We start from the raw sequence: 16484 nt of genomic DNA on the forward strand, positions 1-16484 counted from the left end.
CTGCCAGGGTGGGCAAGCATACAGGAGCAAGAGAGGCTGGGGAAAACTTAGGAGCCTTCTCGGCTTCCTGATCACCTCACAGGCAGCAGAAAAGGGAAGAATCCACAGCCACAGATGTGGGCTACTCAGGACCTGACTTCCTCCATGTCCCAGGACCCTGCAGGGATGGGAAGCATCCTGTGTGGGTTAGGGCGTCTTTCATGAGCTCATTAACGCTTTATAGGAGACAAAAATCACTGACTAATAGAGTGATTGTATAAGAATCGACATACATATTAATGAGGAAAATGCCAGTTTTCGTGCGCCAACACCCATGATAGGCCTATATAAGATGTAGGGGAGAAGGAAACGTCTGCTTCCAGCAAACCCGACCGTGCGCAGAGCGGGAGGGAATCTGGCCTTTTACACTATGACTTCTAACTGCTGCAGTTCTCTCAGTGGGCAGGTCTCAGAGTCCAAGGTGCCCCCCATGTGCCTGCTGGGCAACCTGGCACACGCCCACAGGATCCGCGTGGGGCCCACCCCCCTGGGCCGCCCCAGCCTCTGCCTGCCCCAGAGCTGCCACAGCGCTTGCCCCTTGCCAGGCACCTGCAACATTCCCGGCAACATCGGCAGCTGTGGGGCCTGCGGCGAGGGCAGCCTGAACGGCCACGAGAAGGTGACCATGCAGTTCCTGAACGACCGCCTGGCCAACTACCTGGGGAAGGTGCGCCAGCTGGAGCACGAGAACGCGGAGTTGGAGACTAAGATCCAGGAGTGGAGCAAGTGCCACGAGTCCACGCTGTGCCCCGACTACCAGTCCTACTTCCGCACCATCGAGGAGCTGCAGCAGAAGGTGAGGTTCATGGTGCTCCAGACCAGGGGGCTGACCCAGTGGGCTAACGCTAGTATACTGCCTGCTTTTGTAAATAAAGTTTTATTGGCACATTCCATGCTCATTCATTATGCTGCTTTTGTGTTACAATGGCAGAGTTGAGCAGTTGTGATGGAGACTCATAATCTATATTATTATCTATCTCTTTCTGGGAAAAGGTGGTGGAGTACTCACACTAAATTTTTAGGGCCTGAATTAGCAGTGGAAAGAGCTACAGCTGTTTCTATTGCTTGTGGGAAGAGAATCTTATAAGTGGAAGTCAACGGGAATGTGTAAAGGGCGAGACATAGGAGCTGGCTGTGTGCGGCTCTGAGTTTACATTTCACTTAGTCTCAGTCCTTCTAATTTTTAAATCGTAGTTGCAAAAACAGTGCAATCTAAATGCTGGTGGGGTACAGGGAGTCAGCGGGCTCGCTCGGACATCCTGGGCGCGTCAGTTTGCTTGCACAGAGCAGGACCAACCCCGACCCTGTCTGCCGCCCTCTGTTATCTGCACAGTGCTCCTTAAGAGTCTACATCTATTCAAAGGAAGATAAACTCAAGTCATTTGTGGCAATGTGGATGGAGCTGGAAGGGATTATGCCAAGTAAATAAATCAAAAGGAGAAAGTACTGGCATCACTTTTATGTGGAATAGAGAGAAACCAAAGAATCAGATAAAATTAAACTTGAGAGAAACCAAAGAATCAGATAAAATCAAACTTGAACACAGACCTTTGAAAGATGATGGGGGGAGGGGAGGGAAAGAGCGAGAACAACACAGTAAGACAGCACAACAGGCTGTGGGTTCTTCGGTGGTGGGTACTCTATGGTGACTGGCCCTGTGGGGAAAGACTACCCTTACAAAATGCTATCAACTCCATAAACCAATGGTGTTTTAATAATAATAATAATAATATAAAAAAATAACCTGCATCTGCATTTTGGGGACAGGAAGATAAAGAACATCAAAATGAAGCAACAGTAATCTGCTCCAAGAAGAACGTTGGGGAGGTTGACCAACTGGCCAAGGGCTTCTTATTAAGAAAGGATCCTACCTTATGTAAAATTTTCATACTAGCCCAATTTCCAGTTCTGCGGCCTAATTTCCAGTTCTCGTTTGTACCAGGCTAAACAGTCCAGTTGGCAAAATAAAGTGGAGTCTTTATCTATGCTCAGTTGGTATTACTTTCTCTTCTGGTTCCCCACACTCCAGCACCGCACGTTTTCAGGAGTTTGTATGGTCCAAGACAGCACTTAGATTGAGTGACAGCCAGTGGAGCTTTGACCCCAGGCCGACAATGGCTTTGGGGAAGGGGAATCACTGAGCCTACTTTATTCCCCAGATCCTGTGCGTCAAAGCTGAGAACAACAGGCTGGTCGTGCAAATAGACAATGCCAAGCTCGCTGCAGATGACTTCAGGACCAAGTGAGTTGGGGTAGGACAGGCAGGAGCAGCCGCCAGATGCCTACTTTGGCCTCAGAGTTGTCACTGGACAACATCCCGGGACAACAGTTACAGACAGAGAAGAAGATTGGGGGCATGAAAGCCAAGATCTTGAAAAACCACCCCCCACCCCACCCTTCAGCTGTTTAGCTTTCATACTGACCGCATGAGTTAGATGCATTGGTTGTGAGGCCTGGCAGTGGTGGTGTCCCCTTTGTGAGGCCACCAAGCTGAAGTCACCTGCCAGCAGTCGTGTGGCTGTGGGGTGCAAGAACTGCACCTTGGGCCCACATTTCCTAGCAAAGTGCCAACTCAGTAGGGATGTGCTTCCATACTGCAAATCAGCGGCTTATGAGCACTAGTAGTTCCCTGCGGGCTCATGCTCTACATCATACGGCAGAGCGTGTGGAGGTCAAGGTGCCTGCCTCCAAGAAGTCTGACCTGGGAGCCGGGGTGCCTTACATTTCACCTTCTCACACTGAGTCAAGCCAGGTCCTTCCTCCTACCTGGCAACTTAGATTCTAATCAGAGGACCCAGTGTCCATCATGGGGGGAACAGACAAGGGTCCACAGTGACCACATGTCTGCCTGGTTCCTCCCATCTCCCCTTTGACCATTACCCCACAGGGCTGGCACTGGCCATCCCGGTTTCCTCAGTATTGGCCACAAGGCCTGGTTGGTCCAGGTGCTGAGTGAGTGGGGGCCCCGTTGCTCTCTGGGCTCTGAGCACACGACACAGGAAACACGGAGGAGCATGGTGGAGTGATGCTGTGTCCCAGGCCCTGTGCTCTCTGATCCCGCCTGCCCGGCAAAGGTACGAGACCGAGCACTCGCTGCACCAGCTGGTGGAGGCCGACGTCTGTGGCCTGCGCAGGGCACTGGACAATCTCACACTGGCCAAGTGTGACCTGGAGGCGCAGCTGGAGTCCCTGAAGGAAGAGCTGCTGTGCCTCAAGAAGAACCATGAGCAGGTACGTGACCCTTTGTGTGACACGGGTGACTTTCTGGGGGTGAACGGAGGCTCATTTGGGGGAGTGAGGCTCTTCTTCCTGCTCAGACTGGCAGCTCCAGGGCTTGCCCCCCAGTCACACCACCTCCCTCAGCGGGAGCTCTGGCTTTCAGTGGGAGCCTGCTCTTCAGCCACAGCTCCGAAGCTGCTGGGCCTGTGGACCGAAGCTGCTGGGCCTGTGCAGGAGGGGCCTGGTCTCCGAGGGGCACAGGGAACCCCGGGAGGATGGGAGCAGGGACGAGGCTTTGGGTGGAGCACAGGAGGGCCCAGAACCAGATGTTCTCCTTCTGCACCCACAGGAGGTCCACACTCTGAGGTGCCAGCTGGGGGACAAGCTGCGGATTGAGCTGGACACGGAGCCCAGCGTGGACCTGGTCAGGGTGCTGGAGCAGATGCGGTGCCAGTACGAGACCATGGTGGAGACCAACCGGCGGGACGCGGAGCAGTGGTTCCAGGCGCAGGTGGGGTGCGCCACGAGCGGGCAGGGGTCTGGCTTCTGCTCTGGGTCCACGAGCTGACCTGTGTTTCTTGATTCGCTGTGCTGCAGTCTGAAGGCGTCAGCCTACAGGACATGTCCTGCTCTGAGGAGCTGCAGTGCTGCCAGTCCGAGATCCTGGAGCTGAGACGCACGGTGAACGCCCTGGAGGTGGAGCTGCAGGCCCAGCACACGCACGTGAGTCCTCTGTGTGCGTGGAGCCTCAGCGTGGCTCCCGCTCCCAGCAGGTGCTCCCAGGCCCAGTGCATGCTGCACTTAGGTGCAGACACAGCTTAACCTGCCTGTGCAAGGACAGCTCACAGGCACAATGCTGAGGAAGTGGACACTGACCACGGGGGGAGGCTGGCCACGCTCTCAGGCCCACACTGAAGAGCCACAGCGCCTTCCTTGTTGGTTCCTTCAGCTGAGCACCACCAGCCCGAGCTAGATTGTTCTCTGGGGTGGCGATGTCTTGGGGTGTCTTGGTCTTAGTGAAGTGGTGGTGGGGTTCATGCTCTTTAGTCTCCTTGTCCCTTTCGTTGATATTCCAGAAAGACTGTCTGCAGAACTCGCTGTGTGAGGCCGAGGACCGCTTCGGCACGGAGCTGGCCCAGATGCAGAGCCTGATCAGCACCGTGGAGGAGCAGCTGGCCGAGATCCGGAGTGACCTGGAGCGGCAGAACCAGGAGTACCAGGTGCTGCTGGACGTCAAGGCCCGGCTGGAGTGCGAGATCAACACGTACCGGGCCCTTCTGGAGAGCGAGGACTGCAAGTATGTGCCCTGAATGTGTGCCACTGACCTTCGGAAATGGCCCAAAAGGAGAGGTGCAGACCCCATTTTGGGGGACACACCTTGTTAACCTTAGCTTGCTGAGTGGCCAGGCGCACAGACCAGCAAGCAGGAACGCTTCATTGCTCCCCATTTTGCCGGACACGCGATGCTCTGAGAGCTGCCGGTCGCTCTGGGAGCTCCGTGATTGGAGATCTTGCTGAATTCTTCCTGGAGGAAGTAATCTAGTAGCAGGAATTCTTCATTCTCAGTATTTTAAAACCTTGCCAAGGGCATCTGCACCTATTCTCTCACTGTTCTCGGCATTGTGAAGAAACTGCGAGGCCCTCCACCAGCCTTTCTGTCTGCCATGCTCCCCTCCATGTGGGGGGTGGTGGGGGTACGGGGCTCTGTCCCAGCTCCGCGGTGCACCCTAGCCACGTTACTCCCACCTTTTAGGCCTTGTTGACCTCTAAGGTCTGAAGTTGCCTCTGGCTCGCCTGTCTGCATGCATGTTTTTCATGCACTTCATGCCAATGTTGCAAACATCCTTCTCTCTCCTCAGGCTCCCCTGCAACCCGTGTGTGACCCCAGCCTCCAGCACCCCTTATCCAGCTCCTGCAGCCTGTGTTCCCTGCTCTCCCTGCCTCTCCAGGACACCTCGAGCCTCCTGCGGGCCCTGCTCATCCTCTCGGTGCTGAGGGGAGACATCTACAACCTCTGGGGTGCCCTCCCCAGGCTGATACCCCAGCCTTTCTTCCTCAGCCAGCCCACAAGAGACTAAAGCCAGGCAGCCCTTCTCAGGGGTGGGGCTGAGCCCCCCCTGAATTTGTGCTTCCCCTCTTCAGGGTGTCATGGATGCTCCACTTTCTCTTATCTCTTGCCTCTTGGTCTCTCTGAGGTGTGGCAGGTAACCTTGCTTGTATTTTGTTAATAAAGCATGCCTGCACAACGGGAGTCAGTCCCTGCCGGTCTCGGCATCTCCTTCCGTGTGGAGAGTGTTGCTGGCAGCTTCTTGAGCCAGCTTTGCCTATAGGAGCAGCGTTTGTGGATCTGGGAGATGGCCAGTGAGGACTGCGGAGGAAATGCGACTGCGGCAAGAACAGCAACTGCAGTTCTTGACCCCACCTGGCCTACGGCAGAGCCAGAGCTGCGGGATTTTTAAAATACAGACCTGAAATCAAATCCCCCTTGGATGTGGAGGAAGCCCTCCACCTTTACGCAAAGCAAGAGCCCAGGTCAGAGGTTCTGCCAGGCCCCCCTAGAAAATTCTACTTGAAGTAAACTTTTGTGACCATTTGTGCGCGCGAACAGGGCACCCTGTGGGGCTCTTCAGACACGGTGACTCTGGGTCTCATAAAACCCTGCCACGAGGGGGCGGCTCCTACTGTTCTCAGCTGGTGACTGAGTCAACATTTGAACCCCAGTCTCTTTAAACTACACCTGAAGCCCAGGCTGGGGAAGCTTTGCAGGCGACAAACATGAACCACCAGAAGGTGTAACGCTGTGGTGCAAAATGCAGACCTCCAAACAGTGCTGGAGTGACCTGCGAGCTGGCTGGACAGGCACATTTTGGGGTCTCACCCCAGACTTTCTGAATTCAGCAGTCTGGTTTGTGAAGGCTTCTGGGTAATTCTATACACAAGCTTGATCCTCAAGCTTGAGACTGACTATTTTAAGGAGTTTATTTGGGGAGTGAGTCTGTGATTGGCCTGATCCTCTGCGAAGGGGTTGGCCTGCTGACAGATCCCACAGGAAAGCGACCGCTCGCCTATTTGCTAATTGCCTCGTGGAGCTGTCAGATTATCAATGCAGCAAGTCAAACGGACCTGCCCAAGCTCCCCACAGGCTGCACTGACAAGTCCCCCCAGCAGTAGCTTGGAAGTGGCAGTTAGACACACGGACTGGAAGCTCCTTATTTAGGTAGCAGTGGCCCAACACAAGCTCCAGAAAGCAGTGTCAGAGATGACCATGACGGCAAGCAGTGAGTCCCGGTCACTGGCGGCCGTTACCTCCTGCTGCTGGGGTGTGGAAGTTACCCAGGCAGCTGACGGTGTTGTAGAGAGTCTTCTAGCCCTCCAGTTCTGTGACTCCCTGCTTTCTAGATCTTATTCATCAGTGAAATCAGTGTTCTAGTGGAGCCCACACACCCTCCCTGCACCCAGAGTCTCTATATCACAGAGATTTGCAGAGAAATTTACAAGGTCCAGCTGGTAGTTCTTAAGTGAAGCCTGATGCAGGAGCGAGCACAGTTCTAAGCCCCAGGGGTGGACAGAGCTTAAGCGAGTACTTGGCAGTTAGGCCTTCAATTGTTCCAAAGCCCAGCCTCCTACCTGCCGGCCACTGTGTAGGAAGGACAGATTTCGCTGGGGAGGGGGTGTCAGGACCCCTAGGCTCTGGAGGGGTTAGATGCTGTCACATCTTGCCTTCCCTGTACCTCCACTGTGCCTCCGCTCTGTCTCCCAAGAACTGGGGGTGTTTGGGTACAGGCAACATGTCCTCAAAGCACTTGCCTAAGAATCGGGTCCCAATAAAAAAGAGCAATCTTGATTAGACTTAATTTAGCACCTAGCCCAAACACCTTCCCCTCTCCCTTTGTACTTAAATAGCTCCTTTCATCCAACAAGTTCAAAGCTGTCTAATAAAGCAAAGCCACTTATTCTTATACCATGACAGAGTAGGCAAGCACAATTCTTCCCATTTAAGGAGAGAGAGAGAAGGTGAGTCACTCGGGCTGAGAGTTCTTCTGCTGGTATGAGATGAGTCAGTGAGGCCCTGGGGTAATTGACCTGTGCTTCTTAAGTTCACATCTAGTGCCCTGTCATTTATAATTAAAAGAGTAACTTTGATGAAACATTGTGTGTATGTGTATGTGAGTGTGTGTTTGTGTGTGTGTGTGTAAGAGAGAGAGAGAGAGAGTGTGTGTGTGTTTGTGTTTGTGTGAAATGCCTGGGTTCCTAGGAAGAACTGCTGGGTAGATTAGATTATTATGCTTGGGGAAGTGTGAAGAGCCTCCCCGGACACTAAACAATGCTTTTAACATCATCACCATCCTCAGCAACGTCATCACCACCATCCTCAGTAATGTCATCACTGCATTTCTTCATCATCATTGCCACTGAAGTTCACATTAATGGAATTCCTACTACAAGCCCGACATGGATCTAAGTTCCAGATAAGCTTATATGCATACACTCATTTGATCCTGACAGCCAGCCCACAAAGTCCATGCTATTATTATCCCTATTTTGCAGATGGATGAACCAAGGCTCAGAAAGGTTAAGAAACATGCCCTGTGTCACACAGCTACTAAGGAAAAGCAGGCTTCAGATCCAGGCTGTTTGTTTCCTGCAGCTGTGCTCTTAGCTACTCTGTGCCTTACAGAGGTCAAGACATAGATTGTGCCAACAGGCAGACGGAACCAGAATTCCCCAGTGTTTTGATTCTTTTTTCTTGAAAATCAGTGTTTATGCGATAGGAGATATTCCTGAGAATTTATGCCACAAAAGGTGGTGTAATGCATGAAAGTTCTATAGTATCTGAAATTTTAGGATCCTGGAGATTTTAATGATGGGGAGTCAAGAAAGAAGACTCATCCCCCACCTCACACCATTGTAGGATCCACTTTGTTAAGAAGAGGAGATGAGAAATAGTCAGAACTCTTTACCTATAGTCACTGTTTTACAGAGAATACCGTTATCTGACATCAGCAGGTCCTCTGACCCTGAGACAGGCAGAAGTGGCTCCACACTCCCCTTCTGCAAACAGAAGCCCAGGGTTTGAGGCGGGTGACAGCCCCCAGGTCCCACAGCTGTTCTCATCTGAGCCTAAGTCTTTTCAGTCCTGGCCCAGCACCTTTTTCTAGCACCCAACTGCTAAGGGCTTTGCTGGAGGTAGGTCTGGATGAAAGTTCACGTTCAGACCCACTCTCAAGTACTGGGGGACATGGCTGAGGGTGATTTTATAGGGCAGAGGTGGGCCAGGGCCTGGGATCTCCCTAGGATGCAGATGGTGTCTGCTCACCAACAGGCACTTGGCACCTCTGTGTCCCTCTGCGAGTCTCATTTCTTGTCCATTTCCTCTCTACTTGCTTGGTTTAGCTTTGCCTCTTGCTTTCTTCTGTTCCATACGCTCCCCTGCAATCTTCACCCGCTGTGACACATTCCTCCCCATATCACGGGTCCCACAGCGCTCCTATAGGGGTCTAAGTTTGGGTCTTCCCTGCCTCCACACTGGGGTCTCCAAAGCAACAAGAACCAAATACCAAAATAACTAATTACCAGGCCTGGATGAAGAATAGATTCTTAAAAGGATTAGGATTCTAATGAGATCAGTTGTTGAATCTACCTCTGAGTCACTTCGACAGTTGAGTCTCTAATAATCTCCTCGGGGATCCAGGTAAATACTCTGTAAAGGCCACATCCCTCCTCTCCTGGATTAGGATCATGAGCTAGTCCGATTGGAGTTGGGACAGGCATCGGTATGAGAAGAAGGGGAGGTGAGGAAGGAAGAAACAGTTTTGGGGTGAGGGGTCCGATTATGTTACCTTGTGCTAGAGTTAGCTATGAGTTTCTCTGCGCTCAGTGGAGCTGAGGGCCCGTGGAGTGTGGGGCCCACCACTTCACCACTTGCACCCCTCCTGTGCCCTCAACACCACTGTGGCCAGCTCAGGGACCATGCCTGGGGCACGGCAGGTGCTCAGTGAATGACCACTGCCCTCATTGACATACATGCATGTTTCCAGTTTCGTGAAATGTGAACTGCCTCCTAGCAACACAAGAACCATGTCACACCAACTAGTGGCTTAATGTTCAGACTGTGCCATACTCTGGCGTCCTGGACCTTTACATTTTTTTTTATTATTATTCTTTATATCAAGTCTATCGCAACCTGAGTAAACGTTAAAACTTTTTATGACTTTTAAATGCAGTAATATTTCTTCAAATAATTACCTCCTGTAAATAAAAAAAATATTCCAAATATCCACCTTGCATCTGTTAAATATTTCCGCTCCTCACCTTGTTATTCCATGTTTTGGGGACCTACATGCACCCTCTGTTTCTGCTTAGTCTCACGCCCGGAGTAGGATGACTGCTCCATGAATGTGTTAAATAATATTGAACTAAATAAAGAAGTGGGTTTGAGAGTTTCTCGACTGCTCAGTTTCTCTTTGAATAATTAAATTTGCAAAATGTCAATTAGGAAATCCAGACACCTGCGGTCTACTGCTAATCTGTGTGAGGTCCGGGAGCCCGTACACCCCCAGGGGCCCATTTGCCCACTATTCAAGAAGCAGACTCATTCAAGCCTCTTGACATTTTGCAAACACTGCCAGAAAGAAGCCAGGTTGACAAGGTGCCGAGGTTTTGTTTACTCACCGGCTGGCTGGTCTGTCCGCTGTCTCCATCCTGAATTCTTGTGCCATTTTACCTGCAGGGCAGCCATTTGGGCAAAAAGACATGTCCAGGAGCAACCAGCAGGTGACGGGGTAACCTGTTCTTCCAGCATCTCCTGCCGGCTGCGGTGGGCGGTGGCCTGAACGTCCGCTCCTCTCCACACGCCTTCTTCCTCCAGGTACACGGAGCGTTGGCCCCTTCTGACTTAGGCTGCTGACAGCCAGCTGTACATTCCTCAGGTGCAAATAAGTGCCAGGCTGGGTCATGGAAGTGATGTCCGGCAGGATGCGCTGGAACACTGCTGTTTCTTTCCCAGGTCTGGGAGGGCGCGGTCCCTGCCAGTTGATCTTTTCTGAGTCATTTGCATTTCTACCCGTAGACCACGCTCTGCCCAGCGGCCCAGGACTCCTGGCTCCTCAGTTGTGCATCCGCCTGCCCCTTCCTTTGAACACCGGCTGTCTTCAGCTCATCGGTGGCTCTGTGCGGTGTTGGGGATTCCTTCCAGGTCCTCGCCTCTTCTTCAAGTTCTTATCAGTCTCCATCGCTTTCCATTTCTCCGGTCTCTCTGCAGCACCTGCAAATGATCGTTTTGCTCGTTAGTTGATCTAATGCTCAAATCTCCTGCGTAGAATCTAGCCATTCTCCCTTGCCGGGAGCCGCACAATGCCACGCCAGCCAATCAGCGGCGGATGGAGAAGGCGGCTGGCACTGAGCGGGTCCCCAGGCCAAAGCTCCCTGAGAGGGTGCCGGATGCGGGCACCCTCCTTGCTGGAAAGCAGTGCTCGGAGTGGGCTGAGCAGAGTTGGGGGGCAGAAGGCCTGCGCTGCTTCCTGTGAGCCAGCGCTCATCAGTGGGATCCACAGCCCTTGCCCTCTGTTCCGCGCCCAAGTGAAGTGGGAGCAGAGCTCCCCGGCGCCGCCGCCTTGCCTTGCGCGCGGCTTCTGCGGAGTCTCGTGATGCCTCCCTCTGGACCCACCTTGTTCTCCCTCCTTAATTGCTTTGGAGGAAAACAAAGAAATTTTGATTTTATTGTAAGACCAGGCCTTCTTTGTAGTGTGGTGGGACTTTTCATCCGAATGGCATTATAATAAGCGGCAATAATGACCTTGGAGAGGGTAGATGAAGGACCATTTATCTGACACTCAAGCAGGGTGCCCCATGAATACGATCATGAAAGCCCGATGGGGAGGAGGACTCCAATGAGTTGTCAATAAAACGGGAGCTCTGGCTGGCAGCCAAAGCCACAGCCGAGGTTGGGGTGCTGCTTCCCGAGATGCAGGCGATGCTGTACATTCCTACAGTTACGAGATGCAGGCGATGCTGTACATTCCTACAGTTACGCAATCTTTGTATATTCAGAACTTTGGTCACTACTTCCTCAGAGCTCTGGTGCCTTCCTTCACCTCCCAGATCAACCCCAAATGACTCCAAGCTTGTCTTGCAAAATCCCCTGCACACCCTGGGTCCCTGTGTCGTCCTATTCAGTGCCCGGGTCCATGGGGCAATCGCATGACGACAGAGCCTCCCTGCTCCTTTCACCTGTGCTGTGGGACTTAAACCTGCTTGCATGCACCCCAGGGTGGGGATGGGAAGTCCGGGACAAGCTATGGTGCATCTACCTGGTGTGTCAATTTCACTTTGCAAAAAATAGAAAGTTCACCAGTTATTTGGAAACAATTTTCTATGTTAAAGACAACATGGGCATATTACAGGTGACGAGGCCCATCTTTAGGATGTTTTAAGCCCAAATGACAAGGTTTCCTGTTTGAGGGGCCCCTTCGGGGCTGACTCCTGATGGCCACAGCGTTCTAATGCTGTGGACACCCGGTGGAGTGGTGTGAGAGCCTCATTCCTTTCCTCAAACCTGCCCCCAGATACCGCTCCTAGGTAGTTTAAGTTCAGGTGGGAGGTCTCAGCTTGTATTGTTTACAACCCTCAATGTCACAATCATCTCTTCTTCCAGAAACTTCCCTGTTCTCAAACTCTTTAAGTTCTTCTGTACTCTTTTAGGTAACACAGAGGAAGTTTTACACAAACACCTGCCCAGCGTGGCCCATGCCAGTCCTTACCCAGGGACCCCGATCTCCTAAAGCATGGGATGCCACTTCATCGGGGATCCTGCTCTTAGAGCAGATGGAGGGAGGCCCCACTTCTGCCTTGACGCAAACCCAGTCCCTCCCTAGAAACACCGGGTGGGCCAGGACGAGGCCTGATTATGGGTTGAGAGGATCACGTGACACCAAAGTATGCAACTGGACAGGGACCAACTCCCAGTTAACAAGGGGAGATATTTGGGCTTGACCGTGTGGCCTCTTTGAAGGCCTACCACAAACTCTGATTTCATGGGTGCAGAGCCAGCAAAGGAGTCCTGACTTAGCAAGAAGCCCAAGTAAAGAATTTTATGAGACAAGGGACTCTTCTGAGGAAGACAAATAACAGACCGAGGGAAGGGCATTTGAACACCAGCGAAGTAAAAAGGAAAAAGACATTACAGACTGCCCACACCCTCTCTGGAGGGGTATAAATGCTCCCCAGAGGAGGATGCCCACAGCTCAGTGTCTTGGAGAACTTGGAATCTACCTTCAACCAGGCTCCCTGCTCCCTCCCAGCACCATGCCTTACACCTGCTGTCTGCCCACCTTCAGCTGCCGCTCCAGCTGCGCCTCCCGGCCCTGCGTGGCCCCCAGCTGCCACGGCTGCACCCTGCCCGGGGCCTGCAACATCCCCGCCAACGTGGGCAACTGCGGCTGGCTGTGCGAGGGCGCCTTCAACGGCAACGAGAAGGAGACCATGCAGTTCCTGAACGACCGCCTGGCCAGCTACCTGGAGAAGGTGCGCCAGCTGGAGCGCGAGAACGCGGAGCTGGAGGGCCGCATCCAGGAGTACTGCCAGCAGCAGGTGCCCTACGTGTGCCCCAACTACCAGTCCTACTTCCGCACCATCGAGGAGCTGCAGCAGAAGGTGAGGGCGCGGGCACCTGAGCCCGGGGAGGTCTGTCTGGAGAACTGTGCTCTTGTGCCTACGCGTCATGATTCTTCTTCCTCCTTTTTAACCTGAAAAATAGCTTTTTAAGCCAAAATGTCCATTTCCAGTCTCTCTAAGCTATGTGTCGCCCCCAGATCCTGTGCACCAAGTCCGAGAACGCCAGGCTGGTGGTGCAGATTGACAACGCCAAGCTGGCCGCCGACGACTTCAGGACCAAGTGAGTTCAGAACTGGCATTGGTGCCCACTCCTTTTAGCTGATGTCTTGTTAAAACAAAGGGATTTCTGCAGCTTTACTGTACCACTGTCCGACCCATTGGTTGTGAAGGATTGGGCAGAGGGTTGAGTGTGGGGAATGGGAAAACACAAGAACCACTGTTAGGGAGACTTAGCTTGGTGCGAGGCGTTTGTGTTTTTGGCATCACTGTTGGGACTAGAACCTATTCCCCAGACAGCGGAAAGACAAAGCGAAGGGGGTGCAGGTCAAAGCTCATTCCTGTACGTATTCATGGCCTGTCTGTTACTGCCTGGCCCTGTCTTGCACAGGTACGAGACAGAGCTGGGTCTGCGCCAGCTGGTGGAGTCCGACATCAACAGCCTGCGCAGGATCCTGGACGAGCTGACCCTGTGCAAGTCTGACCTAGAGGCCCAGGTGGAGTCCCTGAAGGAGGAGCTGCTGTGTCTTAAGAGCAACCATGAACAGGTGAGCCCAGAAGTGAGAAATAGGGGAACCTATTTCAGCTCCAGGCCAAGGTGGGTCTTAGGAGAGACGGAGTCAGGAGCATGAGGTGACTTTATGTTTTCTCTAAAGACGCTAAAATTTCACGGTGCAAGAATGAACCCAGAAGGACCCCACCCAGCTCCCAGATAAGCCCCGTCACTCAGAGCTGGTTCATGCTTTGTGCTTCCTGGAGCCCCTGGGCTTGTACACATTTCTTTGCTGTGGCACAGGCGGCTGCGTCCCGAGGGCCAAACACCACGCCAAACACTATGCCCAGGGAATTGGGGTCTCTGACCTTTCAGCGTTGGTGACGCTGGAAGGGGCCGTGGCATAGCCTCACCTGATGGCAACAATGATTTGATACGTTCTCAGAAATTGCACAGCCAATTCCCTTTACCATGAGGTCATCTGCAGCCAATCTGCAAACAGGGATGCTGGGTATGAGCCCCTCCTTCAGCAGGAATTCTGATAGAGCACGGGCTGGTCATGCAGACGAGAGAGATGTGCCTTGAGCTGCCACAGCCGCTCCACTAACAGCTTCTTCTTTTTAGGAAAGAGATTAAAGCACCAAGGAGCATTGTCACCTCTTATTGAGGACACTGACTCTTGTATTTCTTTCCTTCTGCAGGAGGTCAACACCCTGCGTTGCCAGATTGGCGACCGGCTCAATGTGGAGGTGGACGCTGCCCCCAATGTGGACCTGAACCGCGTGCTCAACGAGACCAGGAGCCAGTATGAGGCCCTGGTGGAGACCAACCGCAGGGACGTGGAGGAGTGGTTCACCACCCAGGTGGGCTCTCAGCCCTGGACACACAAGAGCCCAGGCCTGGGGTCCCGCAGGCAGGGTCTGACCCTGGGTATTCCCTTTGCTGTTGCAGACTGAGGAGCTGAACAAGCAGGTGGTGTCGAGCTCTGAGCAGCTGCAGACGTGCCAGGCAGAGATCATCGAGCTGAGACGCACGGTCAACGCCCTGGAGATCGAACTGCAGGCCCAGCACAACCTGGTGGGTGTTGCCAGCCCCTGCGGGACGTGGGAGTCAGAAGTGGGCACCGTGGGGTGCCTTCGGGTCTCTCTGTCCCTCCTAATACTAGCAGCTTGTGGCATCCTGGCAACCCTCTGGGAGAATCCCCTTCAGGAGTGACTGAGACTCTCTCTCTTCCACGCAGAGGGACTCCCTGGAGAACACCCTGACAGAGACCGAGGCCCGCTACAGCTCCCAGCTGTCCCAGGTGCAGTGCATGATCACCAGCGTGGAGTCCCAGCTGGCCGAGATCCGGAGTGACCTGGAGCGGCAGAACCAGGAGTACCAGGTGCTGCTGGACGTGAGGGCCCGGCTGGAGTGCGAGATCAACACGTACCGGGGCCTGCTGGAGAGCGAGGACTGCAAGTGAGTAGCCGCCTGGAGGCTTTAGCTGAAGCCAGGCACACGTGGGTTACATTTCCTTTGGGTTCCAGGCAAAGACTGCAGGTCTTAGAAAGGAAATTATGCCTTCACCCCAGACCTGCTCAAACAAGTCCAACACAATGAGGGCATCATTAAAGATGAAAAACGTGAGACTTGTTTGATATGAACTGATAATGCCCAGCCAGCTCTTAGCATTCCTCGTGGCAAGGCGGACAGACCAGAGCCTTGTCTTCCTTGGTGTGACACTGAGTTAGGAAGAGGGTGCCCGCCCACAGCCGCATCTGCCCTCCTAGTTACCGCCGGGCAGGCTGGATGAGTCTTTTCTCCATTCTGTGGGGAAGAGACCGCGACTCAGAGAAGGAAGGCGAGGTGACTTGCCCAGCTCACCCGCTGGGGATGCCCATGGGAGCCAAAGCCTCTGAGTTTCTGCCTGGCGCTCTGGCACTGTCAGTGGGGACACCGCTGGCAGTTTGGCGGAGCTGAGAGCACTGGGTTCCACGCGGTAGGCGAGCCTGTGGCCTCCTCCGTGAAAGGTCCAGCAGGCTGGTCACGCTCAGCACATCTCACAAGCCACCCTCCGCTCACCTTTCCCACCATTCTTCTCTCAGGCTGCCCTGCAACCCCTGCGCCACAACCAACGCCTGCGGCAAGTCGGTCGGGCCCTGCGTCTCCAGCCCCTGCACCCCCTGCGCGCCCCCTGCCCCCTGCACCCCCTGCGTCCCCCGCCCCCGCTGTGGGCCCTGCAACTCCTTTGTGTGCTAGAGCCCGGGCGCTGCCAGAGGAGCACGGAGGCAGGCCCAGCACCCCAGAGCGTCCAGCTGGATCTGGGCCATTCCACGAGAAGCATCAGAAAACAGTTTGTAGTGTTGGAGTCGTCCCAGCCCGGCAGCCGAGAACCTCACTCAGCCTCTGCCCCCCCTTCTTTCCTTGGGGATCCCCCTCCTTTGCTGGCCCAGGGGAACCACCCAAGTGCCAGTGGCCCTCCCTTGGAACCTCCTAATAAACTTCATCTCCCCGGCACGGCAGATGCCTCTCTCACTGGTATTCATTTGTTTTGCCGCGCCCACCACTTGAGCTCCCTATAAAAAGCCACTTGAAGGCCAGGCCATAAAGTGGCCTGACTCTCGCAGACAGAAGCCCTTCCATGCCTGGCGGGCAGATGTCTGGCCTGGTGCCCTGGCCCCGTGGGTGAGGCAGGGTGAGGAGGAAGGCAGGACTCCCCAGTGCGATGGTCCCCTCTCTCCTGTCTTGACCTGGACATTGAGAGCTGATTGCATCCAAATTTGCACCTTGAGTTGGGGCCTGGAAAGAGGCACCGGGAAGCTCATCTTCCGAGCACTACACTCAGGTCCCATGTGGAACTGCCTGGTTCCTGGTCCCGGCCGCCTCAGGAACGCGTAGCACAGGGATCCCTGGCTTGCTGTTC

General features: G+C 53.8%; 2 protein-coding genes across 2 annotated transcripts; both read left to right on the plus strand.

Annotated features, from left to right (window-relative positions):
- The first annotated feature begins 409 nt into the window (after positions 1-409).
- On the plus strand, positions 410-5253 carry LOC101621424 (keratin, type I cuticular Ha8). The gene is made up of 7 exons (XM_004684959.1): positions 410-835; positions 2199-2281; positions 3114-3270; positions 3608-3769; positions 3856-3981; positions 4335-4555; positions 5118-5253. Exons 1-7 carry the CDS (start codon positions 410-412, stop codon positions 5251-5253), a joined length of 1311 nt encoding a protein of 436 aa, XP_004685016.1.
- A 7305-nt stretch (positions 5254-12558) lies between these two features.
- LOC101621656 (keratin, type I cuticular Ha1) lies at positions 12559-15820 on the plus strand. The gene is made up of 7 exons (XM_004684960.1): positions 12559-12909; positions 13068-13150; positions 13478-13634; positions 14281-14442; positions 14531-14656; positions 14820-15040; positions 15667-15820. The coding sequence occupies exons 1-7, from the start codon at positions 12562-12564 to the stop codon at positions 15818-15820; spliced, it is 1251 nt and encodes a 416-aa protein (XP_004685017.1). The 5' UTR covers positions 12559-12561.
- The last annotated feature ends 664 nt before the right edge of the window (positions 15821-16484 follow it).

Source organism: Condylura cristata, unplaced genomic scaffold (assembly GCF_000260355.1).
Source record: "Condylura cristata isolate star-nosed mole 26May11 unplaced genomic scaffold, ConCri1.0 scaffold00017, whole genome shotgun sequence".
Taxonomy (NCBI): Eukaryota; Metazoa; Chordata; class Mammalia; order Eulipotyphla; family Talpidae; genus Condylura; species Condylura cristata.

What these genes read in the sequence shown, in the direction of transcription:
- LOC101621424 (XM_004684959.1), top strand. Translation starts at nt 410, where the DNA reads ATGACTTCTAACTGCTGCAGTTCTCTCAGTGGGCAGGTCTCAGAGTCC. An exon ending in TCGAGGAGCTGCAGCAGAAG is followed by an intron (nt 836 to 2,198) that starts GTGAGGTTCATG and finishes TTTATTCCCCAG; the next exon opens with ATCCTGTGCGTCAAAGCTGA. An exon ending in TGCAGGCCCAGCACACGCAC is followed by an intron (nt 3,982 to 4,334) that starts GTGAGTCCTCTG and finishes TTGATATTCCAG; the next exon opens with AAAGACTGTCTGCAGAACTC.
- LOC101621656 (XM_004684960.1), top strand. Translation starts at nt 12,562, where the DNA reads ATGCCTTACACCTGCTGTCTGCCCACCTTCAGCTGCCGCTCCAGCTGC. An exon ending in GCCGACGACTTCAGGACCAA is followed by an intron (nt 13,151 to 13,477) that starts GTGAGTTCAGAA and finishes TGTCTTGCACAG; the next exon opens with GTACGAGACAGAGCTGGGTC. An exon ending in TTAAGAGCAACCATGAACAG is followed by an intron (nt 13,635 to 14,280) that starts GTGAGCCCAGAA and finishes TTCCTTCTGCAG; the next exon opens with GAGGTCAACACCCTGCGTTG.